Below are 15088 nucleotides of genomic sequence, written 5' to 3'. Positions count from 1 at the left end.
AAACACCTTTTGTTTTGTTTCTATTATTTTTTAACACAAAAACACATTTCTTGAAATATTATTAAACGGCTCTAAGTGGTAGCCGTTCCTTTCTCTTGCTTAACTATCTTTATTTTCTTGAGTTAATAAGTTTTTATAAGTTGGGAAATGGGAGCTGTGGGCTGTGGGCTGTGGGCTGTGGGCTGTGGGTGGCGATGGTCAGCGGCGGGGGGTTCCATTGTCGGTGCTTCGCCAAACATTTGGAATATGTTGTGTGGTTAAGCATATAATAAAGATTCTCTGCTGTTGGATCCATGGGACCCACTCAACTAATCTTTTGGTTAATTGTAATCAGGTACCTTCCCCCCCCCCCCCCATTTTTTATTACCGTACCCATGTCCCCTTCCCTCCCTTTCACTCAGTTGTGGTAGCAACTTTTCCAAATTATTCCTTGAGAAAAGTTTTCCATGCTGGCTGTGTAGGGTATTATCTCCTTCTCTTTCTAAATATTATTTGTAGTTGTAGAAAATGAATTCATCATAAAAGAAGTGATCATGTGATTGAGGATTCTTGGGTTATCAATATACTTCCATCCCTTATTGATAAAGTTAAAACTATTCTGCCTTTTATCCTCAAACGTTATGGATTCCCTTCATGAAAGGAAACATAGTTGATCTTTTAGAATTTCATTGAGGAAATTTTTTTCTTTGGGGGTATGCATTTTTTTTTCCTTTTTCCCCCTCTTTTTAAAGTTAGATGAGGCATATCTTGTTAAACAAATCATTGAATGGAAACTTTCGCTGTGATCCTAGTGATTGTAGGTTCGTACTGGGAAATAACTCTCCACAAAGCAAGGGTAAGATTGCATAGTACATATGACCCTCCTTAGACCTCATAGTAACGGGAGCCTCATTGACAAGATACACCATTTATATATAATATATGGGGAAAAGAATACTACCTGGACATTCGCCCCTACACCAACGTGGGGGTCAATAAGGATGTGTACATGGGCATTAATAGGGGTGGGTTTCATAAGGGAAGGAGTATCATTTCGCACCCTATGTATTTGGGCACAGGGGTCAATAATGCAACTAGGAATATTCATTTCCCCATAATATATAAAGCTATCTAACATTCAATTATATGTAAATATATATTGACAATAGGGCCAACCCGACCTTGCCTAGCCCTAAAATGGTAAAAATAAAAGGTGTTAACAGGTCAATCAAGGCCAATCTGATCCAATCAGGGTTACGCAAGGTTGGCCTGGGATGAGCCTAGGCTAAAATAAGGAGACGTAGGGTTGGGCTTGGTTTTAAAAACCTGACCCAACCCAACTCATTTTCACCCCAACTATAAAATATAGTAAACTTTATACATACACTAGTCTCTCTCTCTCTCTCTCTCTCTCTCTCTCTCTCTCTAATTTTTCATTGTGTCACTAATAAGTATCAATATGATCCTATGAATAAGGTTGTATTTGGTAATATTTTTGCCTTTTTAATCCATGAGAGAAAACAAATATATAGCTGAAACATGTTTGGATGGGACTTGGATCTCTTCAACATTGGACGAAATGCAATGATCACCCAATGTTTGAGAGTACCCGAACATACACCCTGAGAGGCTCTCAACCACCAGATGTTTACTAGACCCAGTCCAACTCGGGAGAAGATCTAGGTACATTTAAATGTGCAAATTAAATTTTGTATTTCCCAAAGTAAATCTATCTTAATTTGAGAGTGAAACTCGAGAAAGTATTTTGAAAATACTTTTACAATCCAGGAATTCTCATACTTGCGATTGCGAAGGCAGAGAAATACACAATACTCAGAGGGCGCATACCATTATTACCTCGCAGAAGTACTCCGGTGGTCCGGTGTGAAAAGAGAGGGAGAGAGAGAAAAGTAAGGTGTCCAAAAGTCATCCGATGTGGTAAAACTGGTAATACGTTGTTTCACTTCGACATGGGAATTGTCGAATCTTTCTTCGCAGTTTTGCAAAGCTTATTATAGACAGATGTCTGGCCCACCTAATTAATAACCCTCCACTCCCCTCACTCCATTCGGAATCAATTACGTACGGCCCTCATAAACTCTGATCCATCATCCTCTCTCTGGTCTGTTTTTTGGTAAAACTCTCTCTCTGGTCATTGGACGCACACACCTCATCTTCATATATCGCCAAATTTTTTGTGAGCTGGGGTAGTTGCTTGGCTCTCATGAGAGAGAGAGAGAGAGAGAGAGAGAGAGAGAGAGAATTTGTTATTTTGGGTGTGGACTTATGGTGATGGATCGTTGTTAGTTGGTTGGAGTTAATCAAGGATGTAAGATAGATGTTTTAAAATTAAAATTGAGAGGAGGGGGGTAGGGATGTTCCCTTTCTTATGTTTGTAATGGTAAGCAAAGGATGTGACCTGCCCTTCATTCTCCACCTTAGGACTAATACATACAAGGTGTGTACTTAAAATGCCAATGGATCCATGGAGGTGCCCACCAGAGCTGTACCATTTCGTACCAGTGATTAACACAGTTTTTTCTTTAATTACTTCGATTAAGGGAGAGGGTTTTCTTCCATGCCCTACTTCGGATGTGGGCATTTGAAGGTTTTTCTTTCAAACCTTCTAATGGAGAGATATTTTAGAAATTTTATTATTTTTGGGTGAACAGTGAAATGCAAAGAGGTATGCAAAAATGATCCAACATATTGACACAAGACATAAATAACCACACACACTACCCAAAAAAAAAATAAAAAAATGCCCCACAAATAAGCAACAGGGTGAAAAACTAGGATTTGGCTCCTCTCTTGAGCATTCATCGCCCAAGTTTTGCCCATAGTTACCTGAGCGAGCGCCACGTGTCCAGACGAGGATTCATAAAGGGAGGTAAACTCAATTCTCTTACGATTGGTGTAGAAAATAAAAACTAAATTGATGTATAAAGAAAAAATGGAAATTACAAATAGTCACACAATGTAAGGATTTATGTAATTTAACAAGATTATCTACGTCCACGGTGAGATGAGATTTACTTCACTATCAATGGAAAATATGATTACACGACACCTCTCTTAGATTACAGAAAATGAACCATCACTACGAATTTGAGGTGAAGCCTACATAAAGATACATTATTAAAATATCGATATAGCTCTTAAAAACAAAATGACGAAGTACATACACTATACCCCCAACGGATGGAGAGGACAGTAAAGGGTCATTCCAAACCCTATTTTGGGTCTGCATTCTTCGCAGACAGATGGAGAGGACAATAAAGGGTCATGCCAAACCCTATCTTGGGTTTGCCCTCTTTGCATTTTTCATTTTTAAAGAATCCCTCTTGGCAACTTAGAATAATACTGTTTCTTTTTCCTATTAGCCCTGATCCAAAACATCACTCCAAAAGTAAAAAAGATTGGAGGATGGTATATTTCAAAGTGGGACCTTTCCATATGATGGGGGGCAAAAATCCTAAATCAAATACCTAAATATTGAATGTGAGAAAGAAAGAAAAAATAAATAATAAATAAATAAATAGCAGAAAAAAGATAAATTGGTTGGGCCATTAATGTTGGGAGAGCCAAATCTTGTTTGGATTTGGAAAAGCAAATGGCAGCAATAAAGTAGCCTTCCCATTGTCGGCCAATCACTTGAAAAGTCTGTATTTCTATGATGTTTTTAACCTTTCAATTAATTTATCAAAAAGCATAGTGGAAAATATTAAATCTCCAACTTTTTGTAGATTTTGTTCTCATAAATCATAATCCACATGAGATGTTCAATGGTCCACACTGAATGGGGAGGATATAAATGATATAGGTGGAATTGACCCGGTCTGGTCTGCTCATTTGGCCCACAAAACCAGACAAAAAACCGGTTAGAACTTCAATATATACCAAAAGCAGCAAAACAAAATGATCAAATTCAAACCTTAATCATGCTCTGCCAAAAAGTGCAAACATAGAAACCCAAAGGAAAATTTTAACATCTTGATTGGATTAGCTTGTTGGCCTAACTGGTTTGACATTTGAACTTGAACCGGACCCACTCACATTGTTGGGTCAACCTCAGGACCACAAATTGTAACTCCAGACATCAATTGATGCCCAATACATAGCAATTTAATTAAAAGCTAGAACTACTTCAGGTTTGGGCATTATATATATGTCTGCCATTGTCTAAGGACCACTACCATGAGAAATGTTTGGTTGTATTGATTAATTTGGCTAAGTCCTTTAATAGAGATAAGCTTGTGGTAGGTTCCTTTAGCTTTCCATTGTATGTGATATGTTGGAAACAATTAGTGCTTTGAATAATCCATGGAGGAAGAAGGTAGTGATTCAGAACACTAAGGAGTATTTGGGTTATGGATGCTCTCATCTGATCACTTATTTGCCAACTTTGAATATATATTGATTCATTAAGGGGTACCAGCAATGGGTCATATTGGGTTGGTTGATACTATCACGAAAACCGGATCAAACCAGAACCAGCTTGATTTGGGTGAGAGGTGGGTTCAACCAGGTTTAAGGAGCAAAGCCCAAAGAGAGAGAGAGAGAGAGAGAGAGAGAGAGAGAGAGAGAGATTCTTGAGGGGTTAATTAGTGTAAGCATTTCATTGTTGGTTTATGTAAGAGGCAATTAGTTTAAGCTGTCAATAGCTTAATCAGTGGTTTATACTAGGGATGAGAGAAAGCTTAAGATAAGACCTTAATTTGATCCTTTTCATGCAAAAACAAAAGAAGAAAGTGGAAAAAAATGTCTTTGGATCATCAAAATTAAAAGAAGAGCTAGATTTTTATTCTTTTCATGCAAAAAAAAATGGTTCACATGGAGATTGTGGAAAGTTTTTGGAAATTTACTAATTACTCTTCACACAAAATTATGAAGCTAACACATATTTTAATTAACTAATCAATTAAAGTGGAGCAATCATCAATATCTGTTAAATATTTTAATTCCTCACTTTAGGGTTTATTGTCTGCTCCTCTCCTACCCCCCCCCCCCCCCGTCCTCTCTCCCTTGCCCCTACCTCTCCCGTGCCCTTTCGCCTTACCACTCTCCACCTGCATATGAGAAGGGAGCAGTGCGTTTAGATGGAGGGTAAGTGTATGCTCTGTCTTCCAGAACGTGTCTAGTCTATGTTGTCATCATCACTTTGAACCAAATCGCTCATGAAGATGGCATCGTTACAAGGGTACTGAACACAGACCCTCTCAGAAAAAGGAGACAAAAGGAGAAGAAGGGTGGGGTACCCTCCTATAATATTCCTAAATTAAGGGCAGGTCACCCTAGCTAGTTCCCTGGGAAAGGGTAAGGAAGATGCCTTCTTGGTAATTAATTTAACACTTAAAATTTATTTAATTAGTTTGAAGGGATTATTAGTAGGAGTAGGAGTTGCTTATGAGAGAGGTCTTAACTACTAATTTGGGGGGATGCGAAAGAAATAGTGAAAGGGGAGGGAAAGTATAGTATAGTGAAGCAACTGAGAAAGGGAGGACGCCCCGTAACGGCGGACATGGGAAAGGGTATTGAGAGGAAGCCGACACGCCAACAAGGTCACATGGAGTTGATGGGCCCCACACCTTTCCCCCTGCACCACCCTAACCCTATTATATGAATCTCACCACATGCTTCAATAAGTTGACTTGTCCGACCTCCTCAACACCTGGGTCCCACTTTCTCTTTTTTCCCTCTTTCTTTCTTCTCTCTTTCTCTCTCTAACCAATGAGAACTAATTTTATATAAAAAAAAAACTAATTCCATTCCATATGCCATATGGCAAGTTTAATAGTTTAATGTTTAAAAAAAAAGTTTAATAGTTCTATGAAAGCCTCATGTCTTATTTATTTATTTATTTTTTTTATAAGTAATAGTTATTGATCTATAAATATTTTTCTCATGTTATCATTTAATTCATTATAATTTAATTTAATATTACCAATGTGGCCAAAAAAAATAAAACTATTTAAAATGATCAACTTTATTTTTAAAGAATAAACAGCTAAAAAAGGGCAAAAATTCATAGATAGGTCACTATATTTAACATATTGATTCTAACCTATCAAGTGGATTTTCATCTAATCCAACAATCAAAATGACCAAATGACTAGCTTACATTGCAAAAATTGATGCCTCACGCCATCAATTCCTAAAACAATATTTTTTCCTAACGAATAATAAGAAACCTTTTAGAAGATTCAACATTTATCAGTAGTTGAAATTAACCTTAAGCAATCACCAATGGAGTCGTTACTATTAACACGAATTGGTGACCAACCTAATTCACTGTTGGAATAATGACATTTTTTATAGTGCATAATATTCAATAAAACACAAGAACATAGGGAATTGTCTCACTTAAAAAAAAAAAAAAAATCTCATATTGATGCTTGCACACATTTTTTTTTTTATTTTTTTTTATTTTGAGGGGAAGTGGGGAATTACCACTATGTGAGAGGATAATTCAGTTCCTAGGTAATATTCACGGGAACAGAGACAAGGAAGGGGTTGGCTCTTGTTGGTTGGCGATGATAACCCTAACCCAAGTGGAGATAGATATAAAAGATGATATGATGGATAGACGGGACTAAGATGTCCAGTCTTTGCCTACCACAATCATTTGAAGGTGACGCTATCATGTCATCACATTCTCTGGACACATCCAGCGAATCTTACCCACCACGTGTCCTAATCCAAACGGTGGAGACACCATAGTACAGTGCACACTCATCCACTCAATATACTACTAATATAACATACTGCACCAAATATACCTTCTTCAGTTCTTCTACCTCTTCATTTCCCATCTCTCTCTCTCTCTCTGTCTCTCACATCTGAGTCTGAATCTGAATCTCTCCCAACCACACCACTCACCAGTCACCACACGACCCAACAAAGCACAAGCAAACAACCAAATCTGAGCAACTCAACTCAGAGGATAGAGGTGGAGAGATAAAGGGTCCTTATAAAGTGACTTGCCAAGAAAGAAGTGATATTTCTTCCTCTTCCATTGCCGGAATCCTCATGGAAGTTGGCCGGAAAATGACAAATATGCTGGCAGAACGTGATAAGTACAGCTTGATTAATTTTGAAGAGACGGAATTGCGTCTGGGGCTACCAGGTGGAAGTTGTGGAAACCCCATGGACGGTGAAGCCACCAACAAAAATGGTGGAAAGAGAGGGTTCTCGGAAACTGTAGATTTGCAGCTTAACTTTCCCTCCAAGGAGTCTGTGTTGCAGTCACCTGAGAAGAAGATCCCAACCAACAAGGACAAGAACCTTCTTCCTTCTTCCAATGATCCTGCCAAGCCACCCACCAAGTATGCCTGCCTCTCTCTCTCTCTCTCTCTCTCTCCCTCCTTTTTTTAGTGATGAAAAAAATGTTTAAGTGACAATATGAAAGCATTGGTGTATGCTAATTATAGATTATAAATCTTTGCATGGAACTACTCACTTTCGATGTGAAATATTTCTTTTGATTTATGCGTAAAACCTCAACAACTAAATATTATGAAAAAAAGATCCCTTCAAACTCAATCAGATTTTCTTGAAATTTTTCATTTTTCTTTTCTTTTAATTCTTGTGATTATAACAAGCACAAATAAAAGGTAACTAAAGTATATACATCATATTTTTTCCTTTAAAACTTTTTTTTTGGGGGGGTGGGGTGGGGGAAACAGAAAAGAAATATAAAAATTTATACAATAAATAGGAAGGAAATTTTTTAAAATGAATTTATGAAGTAACTTGGGTTAATATTTCAGGGCACAAGTGGTAGGTTGGCCACCAGTTAAATCTTCCCGGAGGAACATCCTATCTGTTCAGAAGAACAACACTGAGGAAGCTGAGAAGGTTAATGGCAGCGCAGCGTTTGTGAAGGTTAGCATGGATGGAGCACCTTACTTACGTAAGGTAGACTTGAAGATGTACAAGAGCTACCAAGAGCTCTCTGATGCCTTAGGAAAGATGTTCAGTTCCTTCACCATAGGTACCTACTACGTACTTCATTATCAATCTAGATTAATTTTAATCCTTCATTAATGCCCATTGATCTACGTAATTAGTAGTTATTTTAAACTTTTTATTTTTGTTGAATCATGAATGAAGGTAATTGTGGACCACAAGGAATGAAGGATTTCATGAATGAGAGTAAGTTGATGGATCTATTAAATGGTTCTGAGTATGTGCCAACTTATGAAGACAAAGATGGAGACTGGATGCTCGTTGGAGATGTTCCTTGGGAGTAAGTTCTTCAACCCTTTAAGAGTATACTAGGATTGGCATGCATGGGTTGTCCATGTTGAAGTAATTAAACCACCCTTTATTTCAAAGATCGGTGCAACGGTAAGGTTGCGTCATTGCGATCTAGTGGTCGTGGGCTGAATTGAAAAATAATCTCTTCCAAAGCAAGGTAAGGTTGCGGACATTATAACCCTCCCTAGATCTCGCAATGGTGAGAGCCTCATTCAATGGGTATGTACTTTTTGTTTGTATAATTCATCTATTCACTAACTTCTCTCCTTGGTTTCAACTAGGATGTTTGTAGATTCATGTAAGCGCTTGCGTATAATGAAGGGATCAGAGGCGATTGGACTTGGTTAGTTCCTTCATACACAATTTGCGGATTTAGTTTTGTGAGATTAATAATCCAAAATTTAATACACCAGAGATTAACTTGGACTACTCTATACTAGATGGGCAAGGCTTTTCTTCTACGCCACCAGGGTGACCCCACCCACTCATGGATTATTCTTTATTTATTTTCTATATGTGAGTAGACGTAGGCTATGCCACTGGTTTAGATACACTTTTCCTATTAATAAATTAGGAAAAAAGAAAACTGCCTTACCACTAGGCTGAAAAGGGAAGGCTAAAATTAGGAATTTTCAGGAATCGATTCTTGAACAATGATTAGAAGTGCACACTAGAAGAACAAGGGGAATGATAGGGGAGGAGGAAACATATCATATACAAATTCACACACCCATCTGACAGGAGTCGATCCACTGACATCTTGGCGCTTGCTCTTCAAGCAGAAGTTGCAAGCTAGTGCCCTAGGTATTGGATTCTCTTGAATTAAACTTAATGTGGTAACAAACTTGTAGTCTTCCATTTTCTGTTAACTTGTTTTATCGTCCTTGCTTAGAATCTCCATGTAGGATGCTTTGGCTTGACTGATATCTGTATGGTATGTTAGGTAGACAACTGGTATCTTATTGTAGTCTATTGTTATAAGCATGTGGCTGATTTGTAGTGGTGCATCAGATTGACAATTGACACTTAATATAATTAGCCAAACCTTGTCCATCTTTTTGCATGGATCCTTGCGCTCGTCCTTACCTGAAATCTCCATGTAAACCGATTCTTGCGCTCGTCCTTTCTCCATTGTTGTTTTACTTACCACCTAAACAAAATTACTAGGGATGTTATTTTTTTTTTTTTTTTCCCTTTATATATTGAAGAACTAATCTGATATCTTATGGATTTCAGCACCAAGAGCAGTGGAGAAATGCAAGAACAGAAGCTAAAGATTGAAAGCAACCACCACACACTCCTCATTTGATCTCCAGCTTTCTTTTCCCGGAGAAATGGATCGAGCACTTGGTGTATCTGTATTCTGTACTGCTGTAGTCTTTTTAATATATAATGAACATAAAATTATGTGTTATTTGTTTATGGACAAAGAAGTAATAACATTTGTGTAGTCCAAAACCTGTGGTTATGTCTAGAGCTAAGCTTGTTTATTATTAATGGCGTGCTTAATAATCACATATCATCCTTTCTTGTGTTCTTGTTCTTCTGCTTTTGTTCCTTCAGCTTTGCTGTTAATTTTTCTTGTGAGAGATTCCTTGTAGATCATGGGATGCCTTTAATTATTGTAATTGTTTTGTTTTTTTCTTAAAGATGATGAAGAAATTAATTAGTTAATTAATGGGCCAAAGTCAATTCAGGAGGGAGCATGGCCATGTGAATGTTGATGGCCATTAATGGATCTGTACTGCCATTAATTTATGCCTATTTATGCCCTTTTTTTATTACTAGTTTTGGATCAATTATTAGTACCAGTGAATGTTGTCTCTTGGTCTGAACTGATCTTTAATGGGTTGGAATTGTATAATGAGCCAGCACTACTCAGCTTGCATGCTTGTGTTATTTATGATGAGAAATTAACTTTTAATTAAATTAAAATAAATGGGCTGCATGGGTTCTGACCCTTTCTGCTTCATGAGGACTATTAAATTCTTTAACCACGTTAAGAATCAATCAAATCCAACAAAGTAATCTTGGATCTAATTATTTGGTCTCTGACCTTAATTTTTAATGGAAGTAATTATATTTGACTAGCCACTTTAATGGAAGAAGAAGAAAATGTCAAACATGTGTAGAAGAAAAAGGGTTGATGAGCATGCTCATCACTTGTGATCTACTCTTCTATTCTACCTGGTTTCCACCTTGAAGTCTCAGTCAACTAATGGCCAACTTTATGTAATAAAGAGCATTCCCGTTAATCCAAGTTTGTGTTGTTTAATCTTTATGTAAGAGGGATTAATTAACTTGGAGTTGCAGTATATGTACTGCTTGAATCACAATTTATGGAGGCAATGTTGTTAAAAACTGTGTTATATCTACAAGTGCTTCCTCCCTCGTACAAATATTTTTTTCCTTTCCTACTCCACTTTTTCTTCCTAGCTTGTATTCTAGAACTATCTAATTTGTTAGGATTCCACGTGAAAGTAATTAATTCCAATTTAAATGTGAGTAGTCCAATGTGAAAACTTATGAATATCTGAACACCTTTTCTTCGTGGTTAACTTTTAAAGATGAGTTTTACGTGAGTCTCTTCAAATGATGTTAAGTTCATACCCAAGACCCTACAGGCTTGAAATGATATTAGGTTTAGAGCTTAAATACCAATAATCTTTCCCTCCCATCTAGAAAATTTATGCTTTTTTTTATTTTTCAAAAGGAAGTATAGCTCTTGCGTCAGAATTGAAACCAATGAGAGCATAAGCAAAAACATTAAGAAGCTAATGTAGGATTTCCACATTTCATAAGGGAACATCCATTTTGTTCGTCTTGTGTCTAGCAGATTGATCACATTGCTTTTTAAGTTTCTTTTTTTCTTTTGTTATCATTATTATTATTTTCACCCCTCCCCTTTTTTTCTTTCTTTTTTATTTTATTTTATTTTATTGAGCCTTTTTCGTCACTTTCTTTGGTGAAGTGTGGTTTTGGGTGATGGAACAAGGACCCTTTTAAATCAGAGGGATCCAGTTTTGGGTTTTGTCCCACATTGACCTGGCACATGAAAAATGATACTAAATTCGTCTTTTATCTGATGTGTATCAAATCAATCTCAGAATCAGGTCCCATTGTGGGATTGTGGATATATGGAGGATGCATATAGTGGGAGTTGGAACTTAACACAGCCAAGGTAAATTTGAATCTGGATCCGGTCTGGTCCGGCTAGTTTTCCCCTCCCAAGTCCCAATTAGGAGATTTAATTTTTTTTTTCATGTAAAATTAATGTTTAAATTTTTTTTTCCAAAAGAAATAAATAGTTCTTTTTGTTTTCCTATAAAATGCTTAGAAGTAAAACAAAGTAAAAAATAAAATATTTTACTTTCTCTACTTTATTTTATAATGTCGACCCATTTAATTGGGATAAGGTTGAATTGTTGCTATTGCGTTATTTTACAATCTTGAGATATAAAATAACAAGACTAGGTTAGACCTTACATCCTTATTTTTATCCTCAACTAAGCAAATGTTAAAATAAAATTTTAAATTATTTTTAAATTTATCCATTTTAAGTCAAAACAAATAGAACCAAAAAGGATTTGTGAACGACAATGTGTATACTTTTTTTTATGAACACTTTATACAAATACTGCTTTTCATTATCTTTCTTTGTTTCAACGTAAAATGGATGGAAGTAAAATAAGCTAACGGAATCATTTTCATAATCATAATATATTTTACAGATTTTGGACACATAATTATGAACCCTTCATTACATTTACGTCTATGGAAACAATCTCAATAATGAAAATTCTTACTTTCACTTTTTTGCTTCCAAACGTTTTATATCAAAATAGACAGTCTATAAGAAATTCTTAGGTTTATTCCATTTTCGTAAAATGCTATAGTAGAACTAAATCCATGCTTTGCTTCTAGACCTAAAAGCAAGTCCTTCCCACAGAAATGATAGAACTTAAACATCAATAATATAAGACAACAAATCGAATAAAATCATAACTAGATAAAAAAAGCAACTGCTATGATTCCTAATAAATTTTCTTTGGCATAACCCAATATCAACAACCTCTCAAAACATAGTTCTCTAATCAAATTTCAAAATCTAATTAGGTCTTCCCAAACCTGCATGCCTCATTGGTATGACGGGATTAGTTCTCATGCATGGTCCCCCTGCTCTGATATATTTTATCGAGATTTCTTATAATACACAACCATGTACCCTTAAAAAGCGAAAAGACTCGAAAAAATTATGGCAGTGTCAACTTGTTAATTAAGTTATAAGTAAAATCTATAAGGGATTATGCCACAAACTTTCTAGGTTCATCTCCCCTAATTTCAGGACCACCAAATCCCTAAGATACTAATGTTACAAAATGATCAATAATAATAACAATAACCATTATAGAGTTTGCATGGGACCACTAATTAATCACCAAATCCAAGAGATGATCATATATATAAACTTGTTTATATCAAAATCTAAACCTACCCAATAACAACTACTCCATATGGTCCTTAATTTAGGGTCAATTAAGGATTTTCTATGTTAAGTTGGAAGCAAGTGTTCTAAAGATATCGGAATATTGGTCCATTTGGTCGGCCAATTCTGAAACATGAAACAAAGAACACATTCCTGAAATTTCGCAAATATCATTTCCTAATAGCTACCTAGCTCTCCCCAAATCCTGCACTGAAACTTTGTGATTCTTTTGGAGATACCTACTATTATTTTATATCAAAGGTGGTAATGCAATTCAAGTGAAGAATCTGGGTTCTTGATTCTGGTTTCAAGGTTTTGAGTTCTGAGTTCTCTAATTCTTTCACCCATGGTTTCAAATATTGGTATCAGATCGGTCGATACTGATACTTTGTCAATAATGATATTTGGTTGATCCTATATCGGTGGTTCTTTGTAAAGATAAATTTATCAAAACATTGAATTTTTAACCAGAGTGAGGCTAAAATCTTCTTATACGACCCGATAAATCAATATGTATCGATATCAGTATAGATCGAAACCGATATAACATGATAATGACATGAGATTTGGTGTCAATGGAGTTCTTTAGGAAAAGGCATCATGGGCCTTTGAAAGCCTACAAAATTCTTAACCAGAGTAGTGGTCTGAATGGTTAGACCAATACAGATTGGTTCAGATCTGAACCTGGTTCATCGTATCTCTCAGGACCAGTCAATTTGTACAATTCTGATTCAGTGACAATGATTCTGGTACTCTGGTTTAAGGAACCCGAACCATAGTGCAACATGAGGTGGTATATATATATATATATATATATATATATATGAGCCCGAAACCAACCAATCCTAGCGAAACAAAATGTTGGGCTCGGCCTGGGTTGGCATTCTCTGAGATGAATGGTTGGGCTTGGGCTAGGAATCCTCTACCTTTCCTAGATGAGGACCCAAACTATCTATATAGTTAGAGGTGGTCCATGTCGATGGACTTACTTAGAATACGTGATTGGATCACTTTATGGGCTCATTTTTATCATTAACTGAAGTTTAGCAGTATCGGGCTTAGTGCTGTATCCAAGCCCATTGCATTAGCATTTTCCTTTAATTAACTGAAACTTTAGCAACCAATTTTAGGTCCTCATGAGATGGGCAAATTGACGGATTTGCCCTGTCCCATTATGGCCGGGCAACAATTGTTCTGGCAAAGCATTAATGTTAAGTGAAAACTTTCCTTCGACGCGGAAGAAGGAAGCACTGACGAATCTATTGTCATTATTATTTCCCTTCATTTGTTTGCAATTGGAAATGCTCAACATTGTTCCCTAAGATCCATCCAAGTACAATGATAGTCATCGGCGAAGGAAACATCATGTGTTGAGGAAAACTCGATTCTAAATGTTCCACTTGATGGGCAAAATTTCTACAAATTTCCCATAGCCCAAATGTGCCTTGTATTAAACTCCCCTCCAGGGGGCTAACCCAAAAAATATAATAATGACAGTAGAGTGGGTTGAAATGGACTCAACCTAAGCAGGTCAGTCTTAGGATGGGCCTGACAGACTTAACCAGAGCCTAGTATGCCAAAATAACCTAGCCAAATATCATAGCCTTTTTTCCCTCCAATAGTGAAGAGTTACGAATGTTGCGACCTGATGGTGAAGTGGTTGAAGCAACCTCTCAACATTATCAGGATAAGGCTTCGTAGTTGTCGCGCCCTCCCCCCCCAAAGGACCTCTCACATGCGAGAGCCTTGTGTATTGAGTATGCCCTTTTGAATGCATTAGATTGGATACTATGGATAAAAAATTCCTGAAAAGGAAGCAATAAACTCTTACGTTTTTTTTTCTCTTGATGAAAAGCAATAAATTTGTAATTGAGATTCACCATCATATTGGTAGCTTCTTGTTATTTCAAAATTATCCCTACCACTTACGAAAAACTCATGTAGAATGATTTAGGGGTGTCAATCAGTTAGGTTAAGTCGGGCTAATCAACCTCACCAATCACCCGAATATGTAGCCAGGCCAGCACATGGCAGGCATGGTCCCATTCATAAATGGTCAGTCGGATACCATTCTTTAATCGAACTACTTATAATCGAGTTGAGCATACCTGAAATGGGCTACTAAGCTATTTATCTCTAAATGGGCTCAAAACTGGTTTTAAACGTGTTGGGCTGATTAAAAAGGGACTCTAAACGGCCTCTAAGTGGGATTTAAACGAATTTTAAACATATCGGGATGAATTGGACTCTTAATCGGTCAGTTTGGTCGGGCTGAACCTTCGGACCAGGAATGACCAAATAGTATTTGACCCAGGTTTGAGCTCAGCACATTTAAGAAATAGGCCGATCTGGTTTTGAGTTTCC

The 15088-nt window shown here is 36.7% G+C and overlaps 1 protein-coding gene across 1 annotated transcript; it reads left to right on the top strand.

Annotated features, from left to right (window-relative positions):
- Nucleotides 1-6757: 6757 nt before the first annotated feature.
- LOC122090726 (auxin-responsive protein IAA16-like) lies at nt 6758-9782 on the top strand. Its single transcript, XM_042660412.1, has 5 exons — nt 6758-7304; nt 7749-7972; nt 8092-8227; nt 8520-8581; nt 9475-9782. The coding sequence occupies exons 1-5, from the start codon at nt 7009-7011 to the stop codon at nt 9510-9512; spliced, it is 756 nt and encodes a 251-aa protein (XP_042516346.1). The 5' UTR covers nt 6758-7008; the 3' UTR covers nt 9513-9782.
- Nucleotides 9783-15088: the final 5306 nt, after the last annotated feature.

Source organism: Macadamia integrifolia, chromosome 10 (assembly GCF_013358625.1).
Source record: "Macadamia integrifolia cultivar HAES 741 chromosome 10, SCU_Mint_v3, whole genome shotgun sequence".
Taxonomy (NCBI): Eukaryota; Viridiplantae; Streptophyta; class Magnoliopsida; order Proteales; family Proteaceae; genus Macadamia; species Macadamia integrifolia.
This window is presented reverse-complemented; position numbering and strand designations above follow the sequence as displayed.